The following is a 16,652-nucleotide window of genomic DNA, read 5'->3' on the forward strand; positions in this document are numbered from 1 at the left end:
GAAATAATACTAATACGATTCTATTAAACAGTAAACTTAGTTGTATCACTACCTGAGTAAGATCCTATATAAATTAAATCAAATAGCAAGATTGAATCAATATAGACATTGCAGATAACATCAACTCATCTTTGGTTGACATGTAATAAATAATTACTTTATTTTCACAATAAAATCAACCGGAACATTTTTTTTTTCATTTGACATTACCAAAATTTTTATTCAAATCAAATAGAGATCATCATTGATATTGAAGGGAGACATTAGTTCAAAACAATCATAGTCTAACTAGAATCTATCATAAATCGAATTTGAAAATCTACTAAGAGCAAATTCAGCAGCTGCAAGATTCATATGGGTGGTCTATAATATAACTGGAATTGAAACAATCGTATCTCCAGCAAACCGTTTTAGTTTTATTTATTCGAATAGTTCTCCCACAGAGTAACAGACCTGACAGTATGAGTAAATTTTTATAAAAATAATTTTTCGTGATGCACTAGTTCCACCTATATTGTACTGTGCGAACTATTTACTATCGGTACACCCCTTGTGTTATGCAAAAGTTTTTTCTACTAGTTGGTTTCCCCTCGTTTGTCAACACCGATCATCTGCCTGATTTCATCATAATATTTGAAAATTGAACGTCACAAGAAATTATTGGATTACGTTGATAATATATTTAACTTTTTTAGCGAAGTTGGATGGTAACCATTTATTTGTTCATCAAGACTAATTTTTAATCTGTTGGTAATTTTCACCCGAAATTAAGTGGCGGCAGACCAGAAGCAAGTAAATATTGTAACAAAACGGTTCGATTTGGTATTGCGTTGGAGGATGAGAAGTAGGCACAAGTATATAGTTATGGCAATATGTATTAAATCTGTATCCTGCATGAAATTCGCATGGACATATATAAACCGACGACACGACCAGGCACTCCGAAGAAAAATCAGCATTAAAACTGTTCGCTAACGATTCACCGTCAGTTACCACAAATCTAGCGACCCCCTGTAAATGATAAAAATAATCTTTTCGAGCAACACTGTTTAAGTTGCTATGGACTAGTTACCAAGGAACCCCAAAACAAATAAACATGTTTTGAAAGCGGTGGAATAGTTCTATTAGTGTTAAACTTTGTCCAAATTAAGCAGAAATGCATTTAAATGGACTCGATTTTCGGAATTTAATCGGAACTATGGATGAAACCAACGAACGAGGACAGTGATCTGCTTCCAGCGATTCATCCGTACACTTCAACTGCTAGCTTTTCTGGGCAGTAGGATTCGGTGTAATATGCCGGTGTCAAAATTGTTTTGTGTCGGTTGATTGCGCAGCAGTGGAAACAGTATTTCACTTTGTTGGCCACTATTCGAGGATTACTAGTGGAATTCCACGAAGAAATCATTTTACCGTACGTTCTGCAGGTACCGCAGAGCACTAGCTTCGCTCAGCTCGTTGTCGGTCATTTCCATGTCTTCCTTCTCACGCAACGGTTCCAAGTCAAGACCTGAATTTTGAACTTGGCTTTATAAAAGACATAACTCATACTCCTCAATTTTTATATTCCGCTCGAGTCAGGTAAATCCATTAAAATGTTCCGTAATATAATAACCGATCTGAAATTTATTTTGTTTACATTCATCTTGCCTTCGATATGCAGTAACCAAGGTTATGGTGACTGTTATTCAAAATCAATAAATATATAAACTTGTGCTGCCAGTTTAAAAAAATTCACTAGCGTTTTCGATTTGACATTTCCAGTTACTGAGGGGTAGTTAAATTTACGATACAGTTTTGATAGACGAGTGGCAGGTCGTGTCGTCGTATAAACCAATACGTTACAGGTAATTCTGTATGAATGGCAAATCTGTTGGCAAATGAAAAAAATAAACACAGTCTATATGATAGACAGGATGTTTTTGATAGGGTAACGTGGCGCCATCATGACATATGAATGTCCCAAATAAAGGAATTTTCGAAATGACCGTTAAAATGATTAAAGAATCTAATTTGAGTGTCCTGTCTGTTAGTCTGTGGTTCTACTGTCAAATTTAAAACTGGTATACACTGCAGTTCTATTTTTTCCATATTTAAAACACAGATAAAACGCTGCTGGGACTGCCAGTTTATTTTGTTTTAAATTCTATAGATTGAAATTTTATTGCTGATTGCTTTCAAAGCTGAACTTTTGACACAGTTCATTAACCACAATCTTTTTTGCTCAATCATGGTTGCCGAAAAAAAGTTGAGAAAATCAACGAAAAGAATAATTTTTCTATGCAGCTTTCTTCAATATCTTCAAAACTGGCAACCCTGCTTACAAATTTGACAACGAGCAAAAAAGAAAAAACACAACCATATGATTGTGTTGTCGTTATAGACGTCAGAGTTCTGTCAGTACAGAGCAGTTCTGTATGAAATGTTCAAAACGACCTATGTAACATTGAGAGTTTCTCTTTGTTTACTTTCTCTTTCGATTATTGCGAAACATTCCTCCTTTTTTCGGTAATTTCTCCAGAGCAGATTAAAAGATGATAGCTTTAGTTATTATTATCGGTAAATAATTGGAGAGAAGGATTGCTAAGAGTGCCGTAATAATCAAAAGAGAAAGTAAACAAAGAGAATCTCTTATTATTACATAGGTCGTTTTGAACATTTTATACAGAGTTGCAGTTATAATCACACTTCTGATCCAGCACACTTTCATACTGTGCAGTTCGATTTGGTGGGAACTGTGCAATACCAGTTTTAAATTTGACAGTAGAATTGGTCGAATAAATAAAACTAAAACGGATTGCTGGGGATACGTTTGTTTCAGTTTCACTTACATTATAGACCACCCGTATGAATCTTGCAGCTGCTGAATTTGCTCTAACAGTGTGGTTATTTTAAACATGCTCCATTCCTCTGCGTGTGCAGTATGCTGTGCAACACACACTCAACGACCAACAAAATATAATCGCTTGCTGAGTGGGTAACTACTCAATTTTTGGCGTTTCCAAGTATCATTTCAAATTAAGTAGCTTTGTATAAGCGTGTAACAGAGAAGAAGGAAATCTATTTTTGTGTATAGTTCCGAAATATTTTCGAGACTTCGAACCTAAATACCAAAAAATTGTAGTGGCACTATTGAAATCGTCTATTTTGTATTATCTGAGTTGACAAGTCATTTCATAGCATCTTTTGTGAACAAAAATGAATGATCACTCTAAACAGTCAACAGAGGTAAAAATTGAAAAACATGATGAACGCTCTGGAACTGGAGGAGGAGGAGGATCCCAAGAAGCTACTCGTCAAGATAGTATCGAACGTATTCTCCAACGTAAGCAAAAGGTTTATCAGCTTCCACGCAATCAGAAGCTAACAAAACTGTCAATGTACTCGGCCTGTCAAGGAACAGATTGCCGATGTACTGGTTGGAAAACACCCGAGGAAAATCGTCATAAAGATGTGGAAGTTGATTATTGCCCAAATTTCAAAGAAGAATGTCGGAACCCGAATTGTAAGCATACTCTTGAAATGCATATTTCACACTTGGGTGAAATAGGTGACGATCAAATCAATGAGTTACTGGGAGCAATTGTGGACGTTGAAAACCTTTACATGAGCATGTTAAGGGAAACGGATACAGACACAAAAAAAGTTTATGCATATCTATTTCGAGTAAGAGTAGGCAATTCATTAACACAGTTTTGAAATAACATATGTTTCGTTGTAGCTGTTACGGCAATGCATTCTTACTAGAGCACAAGCGGTAATTCGAGGACCGTTGGGAGATCCTCCGTTTGAACATCCATCGATTTCCAAAGCGGTCACGAATTTTGTTCTGCACAAGTACAGTCATTTGAACCCCGGAGAATTAGAGACTATGACTGAAGTAGCTAAAACCTTTTTACACTGTCTCAATCATTGGAATTTTGAAGCACCTAGTGCACGGAAGGATTTGAGTCATGAAGATGCATCAAATTATAAAATTAATTACACACGATGGTTAGTTTTTTGTCATGTGCCGGCTTTTTGCAGTTCATTGCGTCACTTTGAAACGTCAATCGTGTTTGGACGTACATTACTGAAAGCAGTTTACCAATATGTTTATCAACAGTTGCTTACAAAGTGTAAAACTGAGAAAGACAGGATGCCTCCGGAGAAGCGCAATATGCTAGCACAATTGCCAAAGTTTCTGGAAGCTTTGAAACACGAAGTGGTCAATGAGGATTCACAGATTTGGGATCCCAATTTCAAACCAAATGCTTCTTTGATGCTGCAGAAAAGTAAACGTCAACATGAGATAGCTGCATCGGGCAGTAGCAAAAAAACAACCGATCCCAAACGATTCAAAAAAGATTCCGACTGTGAAGATTTACCAGATGATGTGGTTGTGCGTGCTTTAAAACGTATTAACGATACCAATTACACTAGTCGTGCGGAGGTCGTGTTTCCTCCAAATGCTCCAAGAGACGAAGCAGCTAAAGCCGAAGAAAATCGACGGGAAATCGAGTTTCATGTAGTTGGCAATTCCTTGACCAAACCCGTCACCAAAGAATCAATGTTATGGTTATTAGGATTGCACAGTGTTTTTGCTCATCAATTACCGGGAATGCCACGAGAATATATTAGTCAACTTGTATTTGATCCGTAAGTATTGCAACGAGTCATTAAGTCGATTTAATTAAAACATGGTTTTCAGTAAACACAAAACTTTAGCGTTGATAAAGGATGGTCGTCCAATTGGTGGAATCTGTTTCCGTACATTTGCATCGCAGGGATTCACTGAGATCGTGTTCTGTGCCGTGACCAGCAGTGAGCAGGTGAAGGGTTATGGAACGCATTTGATGAACCATCTTAAAGATTACAGTACTCAACGCGGTATTAAGCACTTTTTGACATACGCCGATGAGTTCGCTATAGGATACTTCAAGAAACAGGGATTTTCCAAGGATATTAAAGTAGCACGATATGTTTACGCAGGTACGCGATTATTTAGCAACACTATGTTCTATGTCAGCTTCATAATTCATTCCAGGATATATCAAAGAATATGAAGGAGCTACTTTGATGCATTGCGAGCTTCATCCAAGCTTGATTTACACACAGTTCAGCTCAGTAATTCGGAAACAGAAGGAAATTGTTAAAGAGTTAATTTCACAACGTCAATGTGATGTCCAGAAAATACATCCTGGTTTGACGTGCTTCAAAGAAGGGGTATGTATCAGATAATTTTATCAATCGCAATTTGCTGCCGTTGAAATTTAATGTTAGTTTTTTCGTCACACAAATATGATGAAATAATGTTTATGCAATTGTTTCCGTTGCGAAGAGTAAGGGGTCAGACGTTGATATTAAGAGCACGAGATCGGAAGTTTATATTAATTTCGCGGAGCAAAGCAGGGCAGTCAATCTTACTTTATTTATTTATTCATTTATTCAGGTATAATCAACAAACACAATATGGTCCTAATGATAATTTCTAGTAATATATAAAAAAATCCAAGTATCCTACTGCGTGATAGATTGAAGTCGAATCCTGATGAAACGCGATTGAATGATCTCTGCAAGCCAATAATAGCATTGTTAGTACCGTAGTTAGTTCGTCGTAAAGGAAGTCGAAGAAATGCACTGTTGCGAAGAACACAGGGTCGGACGTTGACATTAATTTCGCGGAGCAAAGCAGGGCAGTCAATCCTATCGGTCAAAATATCTAAATCTATCAATAAAGCACGTGCAACATCTCGACGAGCTCGTAGTGTATCGAGACCGATTAATAACCCGCGACTTTCGTAGCTTGGTAGTTGGTGAGGATTGTTCCACGGCAAGCGCCGTAGAGCGAAGCGAATGAATCTGCGTTGTATATATTCGATTCTATGAGCTCCGTTTATGTAGTGAGGGTTCCAAACGACAGAACAGTACTCCAGGAATGAACGAACAAGTGAGCAAAACAGAGATTTAAACAGTACACGTCTGTAAAATGTTTAACCATCCTCATTACAAATCCTAGGTTGCGAGAAGCTTTAGAAACGATATAGCTGATGTGTTGCTTGAATGTCAGTTGCTCATCGATGAAGACACCAAGGTCTTTAACACACGTCGTTCTGACTATCGGGGATTCCTTCCAGAAAGTAATCAAAATGAAATGGCTCTTTCTTCTTCGAGAACGTTATGGTCGAGCTTTTGCCAGGATTCAATTTCATACGGTTTACTTTACACCACTCGGCGAAGCTCAACAACTGTCGTTGAAGAAAACCTGCATGTACTGAGCTTCGAATGTAATAGTAGATCTTAACGTCATTGGCAAACGATAGACGAGGGCCCTCTAGAGTAAAGTTGACGTCGTTGAAATACAGTAAAAATATTAAAGGCCCTAGATGGCTACCCTGCGGAATTCCGGACGAAGCGATAAACTCATTGGAAACGTGATCGTCGATTTTCACTGCTAAACGACGATCTATAAGAAATGACTGCAGACATCGAAGGATGTTGGAGCCGAATCCAAGTCTTTCCAATTTAGCAATTGTTGTATTGTGGTTTATTATATCAAAGGCAGAAGAGAGATCGGTGTAAATAGCGTCTGTTTGTAAACCTTTTGACATACCAACAGTCACGTAGCACATGAATGACAATAGGTTGGTGGTTGTGGAGCGCTTAGGCATAAAGCCATGTTGAGTGTCGACAATATATTGCTTGCAGTGGTTGAAAATCGGTGTCAGAATAACCTTTTCAAGCAGTTTAGGAACTGCACTAAGCGATGTGATGCCACGGTAATTGTTCACGTTTTTTGTCACCTTTCTTATACACTGGGAACATAAAAGAAGATTTCCATAATTTGAGAAAAACTTCTTTAGAGAGTGACAACCGAAATAGTCGACAAAAGGGAGCAATTACAGCCGTCAGGGCCAAAGGAGGTAGAAGACTTCATGCAAGCGATTGCCGTCCGAATCGAATCCTCGTCAATACGAATGAGATTTAAAGAATTATTAGATTCTGGAACGTTAAGCGCAGCGAGTGTAATTTGTTGCGGGCTTAAGGTTTCGTTTGTAAAGGCACGAGACAATTTTTCCGAAAAAAGCTGGCAGATTTCCCGCTTACACGACCCAGTAAACTCTCCAAACTTCATTATAGAAGGTAACTAATGTTGTTTTCGCTTGAGAACACTGACACTGGCCCAGGGTAGTTTCATCAAACAAATACTTTTGACGAAACTGTGTTAATTTAGCACTTAGCAACGGGGCTTTGAGCAAACTTGATAGAACAACCAGGTTCGAAACTGACTCGATTTTCAGTTCAACAACGTTAAAACTAGGTTCGAAACTAGCTTCAAACAAACGGTTTGACAGCAGTTAGAGTGGAAACTGGGTTAGGTTTGGCATCAAGCGAAAACGACATAATACTCCTTCCTTTGCTCGTTCACATGTTTCCAAAAAGCCTTCGGATTGGATTTCAATTCCCGTTGTACATTTTTCAAGTAGTTGACATGACAACGCTTGACAGTTTTCTTGTATAATTGATTGATCTGCACATATTGATTACGCAGTGCGTATCCTCCATGTTTTGAATACCGTTTTAAGGCTCTTTTAGTCGTTTTCAGTTGTCTCACTACGGTGGTCTGCCATGGTGGATGCATGGACAGCCGTTTGGATCGTTTTGGTACAAAAAAGTTAATCGCGTAGCTCATGACGTTAGAGAACGTTTGTACAGCAGCGTTGACATCATCATTGTCGAGAATTTCCTCCCAGTCAATATGTATTAGAAAGTCGGTCATTTTAGTGTAGTCAGCTTTATTAAAATTATAGCTGATGATGTCGGTCGTGTTGTAGCCATCTGGTGGAAGATTAGAGTTGAACACAATATGAAGTGGCGGGTGATGTCGAATAGATTTGACCAAAGGGAACGGTGAGGCAATAATTATAGGTGAACATCTGCTCTGCTCGAGAAGCATAGATCCAGCATTCGGTCGTTTTCGTTTGCAACAGGATTCGATTGGCGAAGTAAGTTGACACTATAACCGTCGAACAAGGTCGTAATGCCAACATGGAATGTTGAAAGCGTCGGATCAGCGAAAAAGAATCCACCGGAAGTTCCTTGCCATTTGATTCCGGGAAAAATGAAGTCTCCAACGATTAAAATTTCGTCGATAGGACGCGCGTGAGTTGGAAAATTTTCATGAAGTGACTCTAAGTGAGCATTGATTAGAGCAAGATCGCGACATCGATCAGGTGGAAGATAGACTACGCAGTGAAAGAGTATGAACTCGGCGAGCTTGACACTGATCTACAATTGCTCGACACGATTCGATCAACTGCGCTTCGAAACGTCTATGTACCGCAACGAGCACTCCGCCTCCGATAGATTTAGGACGGTTAAGAGTACTGCGATCGGTTCGAAAAGCTTCGTAACTGGCACCAAACCCCTGGACAGACAGCGTGTTTTCTCGGAGCCAAGTTTTGGTAAGAGCGATAATGTCAAAACAATCGTCTGAACTTGCTAACAAATACTCGTCGACACTTGAGTTTATACCACCGACGTTTTGGTAGTAAATCTGCAGATTGGAGATACTTGATCGGACTTGCGATGGAAGACTGGAAACGGGGATCGAATCAGTGTTAGAACCGTTCAATGCAGATGAGTACTTGCCATTTGTGATGGTTTGGAAGACCCCCTTTTCGATTCCGCGCACAGGACCGAGACGGCTTCCATGATGCTAACTATGTTGCGTCCCAGTTCAACCTCTTACGATCTTACTATCCAAACATCTGCTATTAATATAGCACGTGCAACATCTCGAGTGTATCGAGATCGAATAGTAACCCGCGACTTTCGTAGCTTGGTAGTTGGTAAGGATTGTTTCACGGCAAGCGCCGAAGAGCGAAGCGATTGAATCTGCTTTGTATCGATTCGATTCTATGAGCACCGTTAAGGTAGTGAGGATTGCAAACGACAGAACAGTACTCCAGGGTTGAACGAACAAGTGAACAGTACACTCAGAAAAAAATTATGGTAACAGTTACTATATAGAGGGCTAACGTGACCATGCGAGTATAGTGGTTTTCAGCCGACTATTAAATCAGATGATTTCAACAATAGTCAAGTTCATTTTTACTATAAATGGTATCGGCTCTAGAATAGTAATATTGAACAGTATATTGTATGAATAACTAATACGATTGAGATTGTTAGGCTAACCATGACCGAATCTTTATTTACATTGTGGTTTTCGCTATAACCAGAGCCATGGTATTTTTGACATTTCACTTCCAGTTATTTCGAAACTGAAAGCAGTGGTTGATTCAACAATGATGAAGATCAGCAAAACATGAGCTAATGTTAAAAAGTTTTATGAATTTGAATTCTAGAACAAGAACAACAAAATAGTTTCATTGAATTCTATTTTATTTTTGCATGAAATCAAATGATGATGTGCCTGGTGAAATATTGATTATCAACGTAGACACGGAGCAGCATTGCTTGGTTGCAACTGTTGATCCCAGGCTCTGTTGGGTGAAGTTTTTCCTGAAGAAGAAATGGAAGAAATTAATAGCCAAGTCCAGAAGCTAACCTCAATACCCACCTGTCATATATTGTTATTTTTTCCGTCGGATTCGAGCGATTTGAATCCGGGAATCGGATGATGTTCGTCGCTTTTAATCAATCGCTTGATGTTGTTTCTAAAGCGACCGATGACGAATAATAGAAATTATACAGGACGTCGATTTCACTAGAAAACAGCCATTACCGGCAAAATTGTTGAAAAATTTAATTTCAACGACGGAAACTAGTAAGGCTACAAAATTTACTCACCTGCAAGACCTTCCTAATTGCACAATATAAGTCACAATATACAATTTTTTTCAAATCATTCACTGATGTGTTACGAAATTGTCTGCTGTATTGTAACATTATGTGACAATAATAAAGTGTATCCGTTTATTGACAATTTGTATAGTCAGCACAAATGAAAAACATAGTCGGTTAAAAAACACAATACGATAATGTGCTTACTACATGAATTCTGTTGATATTGACTACATGAATAGTGTTTTTAAACTTCATAATTTCTTTTAAACCATGTATCTATTTATGGTAACATTATTATACTGTGGACATATTTACATGGTAGCGATAACTATTTAGCTCCTCATATATATCAAGGCTCGAGAGCAATTTCACCTTACTAGAAATTGTGATGTTAACTATTTGTTCTTATATTTGAGATGACTACCATTGTCAGGATGACCATGCCAGAAAAGTCATAAATACAAATAGTTTAGTCAAGTCGTAGTCTTTGTTGTGTAGTAATTTATACAATACAGATGGTGAATAGTCATATATCATGGTTGTTGCTACTATTTAAGCGTATAGTTGAAATGGCAATGGAAAACAGGCTACGGTTACTATGGTATTTTGCTCAGTGTACAGAGATTTTAAGCAGTATTCGTCTGTAAAATGTTTAGCCAGCCTCATTATAAATCCTAAGTTGCGATAAGCTTTAGTAACAATATAGCTGATGTGCTGCTAGTGCTACTACAATTTCAGTCGCCCATTGGAAAGAACGCCAAGATTTTTAACGCACGTCGTACTACTTATGCTGTTATCGTGAGCGTAATGGTCAACCTTTTTTTTATTCATCCATATTGAAACTTTCCAACTTAGGAAAAAAACCGCCGTTGTGAGTTCTGAAAAACAACTGATTTATTCACAAATTTTTAAGGTTAGTTTACACTTTTCTTACATTTATGTTAGTTCCATATGTTATACATTTTCCCCTTATTTGAGAATTTTCAAATAGGGAAGAGTATCGAGAATTTACCGAGGCGGATCAAGAGAATTGGAGATGAAGCGAGAGTAAAAAAGAAAGAAAACGGAGAGTGATGTGCAATTCTCTTCTTGCCACTCGATTAAGAACCAACCTCATTACTTTGAACATGAATAATATTTTACAACCTACCTGAACCAAACTGTGAAATGTTTTATAATGATTATAAAAGCTATTGTCACACATTCCCATTGAAAGAAATGGTTTTAAATTCTTCGGTGATCGTTTTTTCATTTAAAATAAACTCACTTTTTAATTTAGGACACATTTTCGTCTCAAGATTTACAGTTCGTCATGTTTCTGATTATCTACTAATCGATTCGTCTCAAAACATGATCACTGTTTCGCACAATTACACTACCATTGAATGCTGGACGATTTCATAATTAGTAACACATGGATCAATAAGTCCCGAGACTAAAGCAGAGATGGCGCTCGTAGTAAACCAGTAACCAAGTCTTTGTAGAGTACTAACCTTTGCTTGAAACGGGTCAAAATTTTAAGTCGATCCGACCAGAAACAGCTGAGTTATCGAGGTTGGAGTAAAGTCGTTTTGTAGTTTCTTTGAAAAATGGAAGAAACCGAGTTTCGTGTTTTGATAAAACTTTGTTTTTTAATGGGTAAAAACACCGTACAAGCGAAACAATGGATTGAAAAATGTTATCTGGACTCTTGTCCATCAAAAGCAACGATTTGTGGTTCGTCGAGTTTAAACGTGGTCGTACCGACACAAATGACGCGGAACGCTCGGGTAGACCTGTGGAAGCCGTTACACCGGAAAATGTGAGTGAAGTGACAAAAATTATAATGAAAGATCGTAAAGTGAAGCTCCGTGAGATTGCTGAGATGACACAGATATCATATGGAAGTGTATTTACTATCCTTCATGAAAAATTGAGCATGAAAAAGGATTTTTCCAAGTGGGTGCCGCGATTGCTTTCGATGGAACAAAAACAGCAACGAGTCGACGATTCAGAAAGTAGTTTATCGCTATTTACTCGCAACAAAAAAGATTTCTTGCGTCGTTACGTCACCATGGACGAAACATGGATACATCACTACACTCCAGAGTCGAAGCGGTAGTCATCTGAGTGGCGCACAGCTGGCGAAAGCCGTCCGAAGCGTCCGAAAATGCAGCAGTCAGCTGGCAAAGTCATGGCGTCAGTTTTTTGGGATACGCATGGCGTGATTTTCATTGACTACCTCGAAAAAGGTAAATCGATCAACAGTGATTATTATATTGACTTACTGGTGTGTTTGAAGGAGGAAATCGCAAAAAAACGACCGCACATGCAGAGAAAAAAATCCTCTTTCATCAAGACAATGCACCCTGCCACAAGTCGATGAAAACAATGGCGAAATTGAACGAATCGGGCTTTGATCTGCTTCCCCACCCCCCATACTCGCCAGATTTAGCCCCCAGTGACTACTGGCTCTTTGCTGATCTTAAAAAAATGCTCCAGGGAAAAAGATTTGGCTCAAATGAGGAGGTCATCGCTGAAACTGAAGCTTATTTTGAAGCGGAAGATAAATTATTTATAAACATGGTATTGAAAAATTGGAAAAACGTTGGAACCATTGTATCACCCTAAAAGGTGATTATGTTGATGAATAAAAAAAAATTTTGCAAAAAAAATGTTGTTTCCATTGTAAGTCTCGGGACTTATTGATTCAGTTGTAATGCTCACTTGCCACTTGTTTAGTTAACGATAAAAAACTTCAAAAATTACCCGACAAGCAATAAAAGTCTTGAAAAATATGAGATGAAAGTTTTTCACTTAGTTCACTTGATTGCGCTTTGTTTTCATCTCATTTGGTTTCGCAAAGTTGCCAAGTTATCTCATAATGTTACAAAACAAAAATTGTTTTTCTTTTTCAAACTATCATCAAAAAGTATGTTTTTGGTATCCGTGACATTAGAAAGAGCGTGTTAAATACAATTGAAATAACCATTGTGGCAAATCTAGTAGCACTGGTTTTATTCCGCTATACGTCAACATAACGCTGTGAAGTGTGTGTGTTTCATCGGTTGTGCACAGAGATGCCAGATATTTTCATAGAAAATATGTATTTCTTTGCATAGAAAGTCTATATCTGCTCTAGCTATGCGAACGCAAAAATCTATGCAATACAGATAATTCTGTATAAATGGCATCTCTGCATTTTGTTTTAAGAAGGGCTAATACCTAAATAGTAAGAAATCCATTTTTGGTTTTATTTAAAGTTCACCAAATTAACTTTGCAATAAAATTTCAAATTTAAAGCGAAAGGTAACGAAAACGACCGAAAATTTTTTAAACGTTGAAATTATTTCAAACTAATTCTAAAAGTATCGCATAGTTGGAATTAGGCCGTTTTTAAGAAGAATTCTGACATTTTGAACCTGAGAGTGTAATAGTGGAATATTTTGTTTTGATTACTGTCGCCATTACTAATTTATAGGATGAATAAAAGACCAACGATAGGATGGATAAAAATCCATTGAGATGAATTAGGAGCAGAGTAGTGAACACATCATAAGTGTTTTTAGCTGTTTCATGAATATTAGTTAAATTTTCAAGAAATGTGAATCAATTCTCAACGTGGAGCAAGGCGAATGAAGTAGTAATATGAAAAAGTTAATGATTTTAGTGGCTTAATCGGGGTTTTGAGGCGACGTTCTTACAAATGAGATGAAATAGGGAGCCCTTACCCTACATCCTGCAAGAAGATAAGGCTGGCCTTTTTTATGCGCCTAATTTCGACATGAAGGCGATCTAGCTAACAGACATTTCCTTGTAAGACCGAATGTTTATCTTTCTAAAGCAAATCTCAAGACGATTGTTTATAATCATGATTTAGTTACTTGTAAAAAACTATAAATTTAATCTCGTAATCTACACATATATTTAATAAGGCACACTACCTTATCTCCAAGATTCCGCAGGCAATGATCGAGCATTTTGCGGGATTTACTTCCATATGGTTCACTTTACACTACTTGGCGAAACTTTGCAACTGTCGGGATTGAAACAGGGGTAAAATAAATGATATTTACAAAAAAGCTACTGTCGTTGTAGAAAACGTTCATCTTCTGGACTTTGGATATAATAATATATCTTAACGTCATTCGCAAACGATAGACGAGAGCCTTCCAGAGAAAAGTTGACGTCGTTGAAGTACAATAAGAATATAAAAGGCCGAAGATGATTGTCCTGCGGATTACCGAACGATGCGATAAACTTTCTAATTTAGCAATTTTGATACCGTGGTTAATTATATCAAGGTAGTGGAAAGATTTGTGTAAATAGCGTCTGTTTGTAAACATTTCCTGCACTCTTTACGCTTTATTTTTTATTCGATTAATAAGGTTTCAACCTCAAAGTCATTCGCCTTTAGCACTCGAAACATTTTTTGACCCTGTGAACTGGGTTGGGAATTGAACTCTGGTGGGCAGCGTGGAAGACATCGATAAACCCAGCACAATAAATCTTCGATCTTTTTTCTTCTTTTTTCGATTCTTCAAGCTTTACTCTCCTAACTTTAGTCTTACTCTTCAATATCTACACTTTACGCTTCATGCTTTTGAGTTTTCAGTTTTTGTGCGTGTATTTGTACATACTGCGAATTTAAATTCAATTAAACATTGTCTACTTTCAGCTTCGAAGCATTCCTATCGAATCCATTCCGGGATTACGTGAGGTGGGATGGCGGCCTCAGTTTCGCGCTCAGCGTACATCTCGTCCGCTCGAAGAAACGGCTGACCCGGACAAGTTGGCCAACGCCCTAAACGGTGTGCTGCAATGTGTTAGACAGCATTCTGCAGCATGGCCTTTTCTGAAACCAGTCAATCCGTCAGAGGTTCCGGACTATTACGACCACATTAAATATCCAATGGATTTAAAAACAATGGGCGAAAGGCTGAAGAATAAGTAAGAGCAAAACCAATATATATCACATGCCATACGTACGGAGGTGTTAATTCATTACGTTTATATACTATTTATTATAGGTATTACGTAGCTCGAAGACTTTTCATGGCTGACATGGCCCGCATTTTTACGAACTGTCGATTGTATAACTCTCCTGAAACTGAATATTATCGGTATTTGTTTCATTTCTATCGGTCGTTCGTAGCATTATCGATATTTTACCTTTTTAGTTGTGCCAACACACTAGAGCGGTACTTTCAAACCAAAATGAAGGAGGTTGGGCTTTGGGACAAATGATGTTCGCCTATTCGCTTGGAACTGGATGATTCAGACGATGATGTTGATAGAGATGGCGATGGAGTTGATAATATAATGAGAGTATCGGAAGAGATCGCAGAAGCCGCCAAGCCATGTTATGGTATGAAGAGCAAAAAAACCGTTCCAACAATACTTAAAGAAATGATAACGTTAAGGGAACACAGATCTGACCAAACAATAACAGTTCGAGTAGCTGATTTGGAAACTGCGTAAAATATTTATTTTTTTCACAATATTTCATCAGCAGGTTTTTGGAATACAAATTACAATCTAAAGTGTTCGTAGACAAAACTTACGACTAACTCGATGATATTAGATATTTCGCAGCATTACCGAGAATTCCAAACAAAATAAGTACATTCAATTCAAATATTTTGCTCATAAACATTTTGACATAAATAAGGATTTTTGTAATAATTCTACGATGATGCAAAATTATTTAGTAAAAAGTGTACTGCTAACATAATAAGCTACGAGGTAACAAATAATGATACAGAATATTTCTCGATATTCTTAAAAATACAGGGTGTTGTACAAGACCCGACCAATAACATTAGAAAAAAGTCAGGTTTGAACAATGCTTGTAAATTTATGTTGATGGTCGATGAAGTGAATAAAAACCTGTTTTAATCCAATTAATTTTTTTAATAGTGGTATAATGATGCCTTTCTCATATTATTCACATTCTCATAGATATTACTACAAGTTCCGTCAGTTTTACCTCAGTTTGAATTTTGTAGTAGTTCGTTGTTCGACTGTTCTTAAATTCCGGGTGCCGAAGGGTATAATAAGGAAACTATTATTTTTTTGTTGCTAAACCAACGATTAGGGAGACAAATCAATTTTTGCATGGGCGCAAATTTTGTAGGTACGCCACTTTTCATAGATTAGCATTTTTCATCTCATCCATAAATACGTTACTATACGAAATTATTATATATAGGAAAAATTATATAAAAAGAAAAAAAAATTAAAAAGGGGTATCCCCGGGGAAATAAAAAAAATGTCAATGGTGAATATTAATATAAAACTTAAATTACGGTTGAAAAGCTTGCTCAATGGTAGTTCAAATGGTAGGTAAGTGAAACGAGGCCTTGTGAATCATACTAAACATCATTATCTGTTTTATTAAACAAACTGCAGACTCAAGACAGGAAATGGAGGACGAATTTATTTCAATTTCAGCCTTAAGGTGAAATGTAGCGGAATGCGAAAATCGCGTTTTTGATCAATTATTCAAAAACTAGACCGATTTTCGAAAAACCAAAAACACTTAAGTTTTCGAAATCAAATTTATCATAACTAAGTATTCTTAGAATTTTGAAATTTTGCTTTGCCGAGCTGTAATTGGTTTTTGAAATGTATAAACGGTAACTGTTCCGTTCCACGGGGATGATTTTAGAACTGAAAAGTAGTGTTTGTAGCATAATTTCACAAAGAATCTGAAAATGCAACTCAAAATTATAAAATTTTAGCTAAAACAACCGAAATTTGAAAAAGTTTACATGAACTTTTCCGCATTTTTTTATTGCTTGCGCGCTGCTGTTTCGTATTGAGGTGGTTTGAGAAATGCACGGTGGGCACGGTGGCATTATATCGTGAGCAAAAATTAC

At 37.3% G+C, this 16,652-nt stretch overlaps 1 protein-coding gene across 1 annotated transcript; it reads left to right on the forward strand.

The window, feature by feature from the left end:
- The first annotated feature begins 2,276 nt into the window (after positions 1-2,276).
- LOC131432531 (histone acetyltransferase KAT2A) lies at positions 2,277-15,674 on the forward strand. Its single transcript, XM_058598865.1, has 7 exons — positions 2,277-3,666; positions 3,722-4,638; positions 4,691-4,971; positions 5,027-5,205; positions 14,450-14,721; positions 14,802-14,894; positions 14,952-15,674. The coding sequence occupies exons 1-7, from the start codon at positions 3,199-3,201 to the stop codon at positions 15,016-15,018; spliced, it is 2,277 nt and encodes a 758-aa protein (XP_058454848.1). The 5' UTR covers positions 2,277-3,198; the 3' UTR covers positions 15,019-15,674.
- Positions 15,675-16,652: the final 978 nt, after the last annotated feature.

This window comes from Malaya genurostris, chromosome 2 (genome assembly GCF_030247185.1).
Source record: "Malaya genurostris strain Urasoe2022 chromosome 2, Malgen_1.1, whole genome shotgun sequence".
Lineage (NCBI taxonomy): Eukaryota > Metazoa > Arthropoda > Insecta > Diptera > Culicidae > Malaya > Malaya genurostris.